This window comes from Sinocyclocheilus grahami, unplaced genomic scaffold, assembly GCF_001515645.1.
Source record: "Sinocyclocheilus grahami isolate Dianchi unplaced genomic scaffold, SAMN03320097.WGS_v1.1 scaffold110.1, whole genome shotgun sequence".
NCBI lineage: Eukaryota > Metazoa > Chordata > Actinopteri > Cypriniformes > Cyprinidae > Sinocyclocheilus > Sinocyclocheilus grahami.
The window spans coordinates 1829958-1834444 of NW_015505289.1; the positions used below are offsets into that span (position 1 = coordinate 1829958).

Here is a 4487-nt window from a genome sequence, read left to right on the forward strand (position 1 = left end):
GATAGCAAAAAATATTGTCACCAATCCAATTCCATCCCCTCACTCAACAAAAATAAAATAGTAAATAATGATAAAATAAATTAATCTCCCCAAAAATAAATATAAAAAAAATAATGAAAAATAAAATATCAAATGTAAAATTAATAAAATAAATCAATACATATATGCACGTACCTACAGGTGCATCTCAATAAATTAGAATGTCATGGAAAAGTTCATTTATTTCAGTAATTCAACTCAAATTGTGAAACTCGTGTATTAAATAAATTCAATGCACACAGACTGAAGTAGTTTAAGTCTTTGGTTCTTTTAATTGTGATGTGATGTTTTGGGTGCAATGTCATCTGCTGGTGTTGGTCTATTGTGTTTTTTGAAAACCAACGTCACTTCACCCGTTTACCAAGAAATTTTGGAGCACTTCATGCTTCCTTCTGCTGACCAGCTTTTTGAATATGCTGATTTCATTTTCCAGCAGGATTTGGCACCTGCCCACACTGCCAAAAGCACCAGAAGTTGGTTAAATGACCATGGTGTTGGTGTGCTTGACTGGCCAGCAAACTCACCAGACCTGAACCCCATAGAGAATCTATGGGGTATTGTCAAGAGGAAAATGAGAAACAAGAGACCAAAAAATGCAGATGAACTGAAGGCCACTGTCAAAGAAACCTGGGCTTCCATACCACCTCAGCAGTGCCACAAACTGATCACCTCCATGCCACGCCGAATTGAGGCAGTAATTAAAGCAAAAGGAGCCCCTACCAAGTATTGAGTATATGTACAGTAAATGAACATACTTTCCAGAAGGCCAACAATTCACTAAAAATGTTTTTTTTATTGGTCTTATGAAGTATTCTAATTAGTTGAGATAGTTTATTGGTGGGTTTTTGTTAAATGTGAGCCAAAATCATCAAAATTAAAAGAACCAAAGACTTAAACTACTTCAGTTTGTGTGCACTGAATTGATTTAATACACAAGTTTCACAATTTGAGTTGAATTACTGAAATAAATGAACTTTTCCACGACATTCTGTTATTTATTGAGATGCACCTGTATATACACATGACATCTGATTTAAAAGGTGTTATTACTCTTCTAAGTGACTGGACAATTTTTGCCTAGCAGATAATAAAAATTCCATGAACTCACATTAAAGGAGAGATGTGACTTATATGAGGGTGGAATTTATTGACTTAGGCCAGTAAGTAACCACCTAAACATCCACAACACCCTAGCATTACAGAGGTGACTTATGCATGAGCAAGGACCACTCACTCATTTTTAGAAAATGTTAGATCTAGTTTTATATTATTTTTGGCCTTTCAGGAATCAAAAAGTCAAGTTGATCTTGCTTCACCTACACAAAAGTGTCCGCTTGTTGTGTAGTGAGCATGTGCTCTAAGCGCTATGTCACAGCTCTGAAACTTTCAGTTCTTTATTCATAAGATTTCAGATCTTGAAGTTGGCAAAAAAAATCATAAATAAATGTAAAAGTCCTGAGTAAATGAATTTTTTATTTAAAAGGCATTCAGAACAGTTTTCCAACAGATCAGTTATTCCTAACATAGCTGGATGTTCATGTACGATTTTAGCGCAGCGCTAATGGGGGTTTCTTTAGAATCCACATGCACTCAGTTCATGAGCAGTTTGATCAAGAGCAAATCGACCGCCATTGTGAATTCACAGCACGTCTGTGACCTTTATTCAGCTGGGAACTTTATCCTCTACCATTATACAAACATAAAAAGAGTATCTCTGTCTTTTTAGTTCAAGCCATTACTGGAGATTGCATGCTAACGTGCTGTGTGTGTCCTATGGGAGAGGATAGAGACAAAACTAAATGTGAATGAATGAGGGCAGCCAGGAGAGGAGGAGGAGAAGAGGATGATGGGAGATTTTTTTGGCAGCTGAAGATAGTTGCGTCTGTGCAAAAAAAAAAAAATCCATTGATTGAAATGCATGCTGACCTTTTGAGAACATAATGGATCGGTTAAAGTAATTTGAAAAGAAAGAGTTGCATTGAGATTCTCTCTGTGTCTACGTGACACTCATACAAGACTGAAAGTTTGTGCATAAAGCTAGTCTTTAGTTGGGAAATTAAATTAGTCTATATACTGTGACTGACTAATTTCGTTTAGCCAGACTTTTGACTATCAACATAAAGTCTGCTCCAGTGTTGTTATTGTTAACTAAAACTTAGTTGACTTTTTGTTAACTGAAATAAAGCTGAAATAAAATAAAATAAAATAAACCATAAATATTAAATGAAAAACTAACTTAAACTTAAATGAAAGTTAAAATACTGAAGTAAAACATGTTTAAATTGAAGTACTAAAATTACCAAAACTCAAAATAAAAATAAATATTTAGAAGATAAAAATAAATTATTAGAAGAAAATATTAGACATTATTAGAAGAAAAACTTAAACTTAAAAAACTTAAATGAAATTTAGAAATGTTGCATTAGCAACTAATTGAAATAAAACAGGTTTAAGCTGGAATACTAAAATTACTAAAACTATAAAATTAGATAAAATATAAATATTAGATGAAAAACATAAACCCGAAAAAGTTAAACTTAAGAACCTTAAATGAAAATGAGAAATTTTGCTTTAGCAATTAATTGTAATAAGTTTAAGCTGAAGTACTAAAATTACTAAAACTAAAACTGAAATAAAAATATTAGATAACCTATTTTAAGTACTTCAACTTAAATTAATTTTATTTCAGTTCTTTGCATAGCAACATTTCTGATTTCTTAAAAAGATAAAGTAGTGAAATTATTGGAAATAAAATAAAATAAAATATTAGATGAAGTTTAAAAGTTAAAGTTTAGTTTTTTTTACGTCTAAGTTTTATTTAAGTTATTTGCCATTACAAAATTTCTAAGTTAAAGTACTAAAATAGAAAAAAATGTAAATTAAAAAGAAATAGAAATATATAATAAAATGAATAAAAATGAGAAAAGCACATATAAAAATTACTAAAACAAAGTAAAATTAACAAATGAAAATAAAAGCGAATTCAAAATTAATAAATACTATAATCGTGTATAAATAACACTAAAATAACACTGGCCTGGTCCACAGTGCAATTCCCTTAAGAACTGCTCAAAAGAAAATATGTGACCCTGGATCACAGTTATTAGGGTCAATTTTTCAAAATTGAGATTTATACATCATCTAAAAGCTGAATAAATAAGATTTCCATTGATGTATGGTTTGTTAGGATAGGACAATATTTGGCCGAGATACAACTATTTGAAAATCTGGAATCTGAGGGTGCAAAAAAAATCAAAATACTGAGAAAATCGCCTTTAAAGTTGTCCAAATGAAGCTCTTAGCAATGCATATTAGTTTTAATATATTAACAGTAGAACATTTACAAAATATCTTCATGGAACATGATCTTTACTTAATATCCTAATGATTTTTGGCATAAAAGAAAAATCAATAATTTTGACCCATACAATGTATTTTTGGCTATTGCTACAAATATACCCCAGCGACTTAAGACTGCTTTGTGCTCCAGGGTCACATATATCAAGTGACCAACCAATGTTTGCTGTTTTACATGACGTTTATGGGCAGGTTAATATGAAGTAATTAAGTGTTCTCAAAGATATCTTGCTTATTATGCAAACAAAACTCTTCCAGACAATCAGGTTTTGAGAACACTCTTGCCATGTTTGAGTGCAATATGCATGAGACTCTAATTTTGAGTCTAATTTATGTGTTTTGACTGTGTTGCAATTAGCTCGAGTGTCCTTACCCATGTAGTTGATGATGAAACCCTCTCCTTTCCCGAAGACCAGGCCGGCTGGGTCTGAGTGGAAGGTGATGGTGAGGTCAGGGGTCGAGGAGGACATCTTAAACGGGCTGGTTCCCCCAACAAACTGCCCCAATATACGTGTTGTGACCTCATCCCCATCCAAAATGGTTAGCATATCACTGTCGCTCAGATTCAAGCTAATGAGAGAGAGAGAGAAAGAGACAGTCGGCGAGAGGTGAGGGGTTTGTGTGGGAGGAAATGAGAAAATGAATGAGTCATTCAGGCGGTTTGGTGAGTCATCGCATCCAGCAGGTCTGTGGGTTTCGTTCGATTTCAGCAGCAGCAGCTTGATGCATCAGCTGCAGACTTTGCTGTTATTGTCAGAACAGAATGTTCCAGAAGGACTTACAGCTGCACGTCCAGCAGGATGCGTTTGTCCTCGCCGACGTGAATCCTCCAGCTGCAGTCCTCGCCCTCCCCGTACCATTCGGGCCAGTTTGGTGACAGGATAACGCCGCCGGGGCCGGGCAGGTCACCGCCACAGAGAGCTGCAGAGAGGCCACACAGACACGTGTCGCATTGATTTCTCTGTCACATTGTTGCCGGTCTCATGATTCAGTGGAAAAAAATTTCAAAATTCTGTCACTATATATATATATATATATATACACACACACACACACACACACACACATATACTGTATATATGTATATATAT

At 34.2% G+C, this 4487-nt stretch overlaps 1 protein-coding gene across 1 annotated transcript in view; it reads right to left on the bottom strand.

The window, feature by feature from the left end:
• Window positions 1-4487, bottom strand: part of LOC107589012 (seizure 6-like protein) — a 39063-nt gene that overhangs the window by 4033 nt on the left and 30543 nt on the right. Inside the window, exons 8-9 of the mRNA XM_016277308.1 lie at window positions 4179-4317; window positions 3770-3966 (exon numbers count right to left, since the gene is read on the bottom strand). Of these exons, the coding sequence (XP_016132794.1) occupies window positions 3770-3966; window positions 4179-4317 (336 nt within the window). The remainder of the gene's footprint in view (window positions 1-3769; window positions 3967-4178; window positions 4318-4487) is intronic.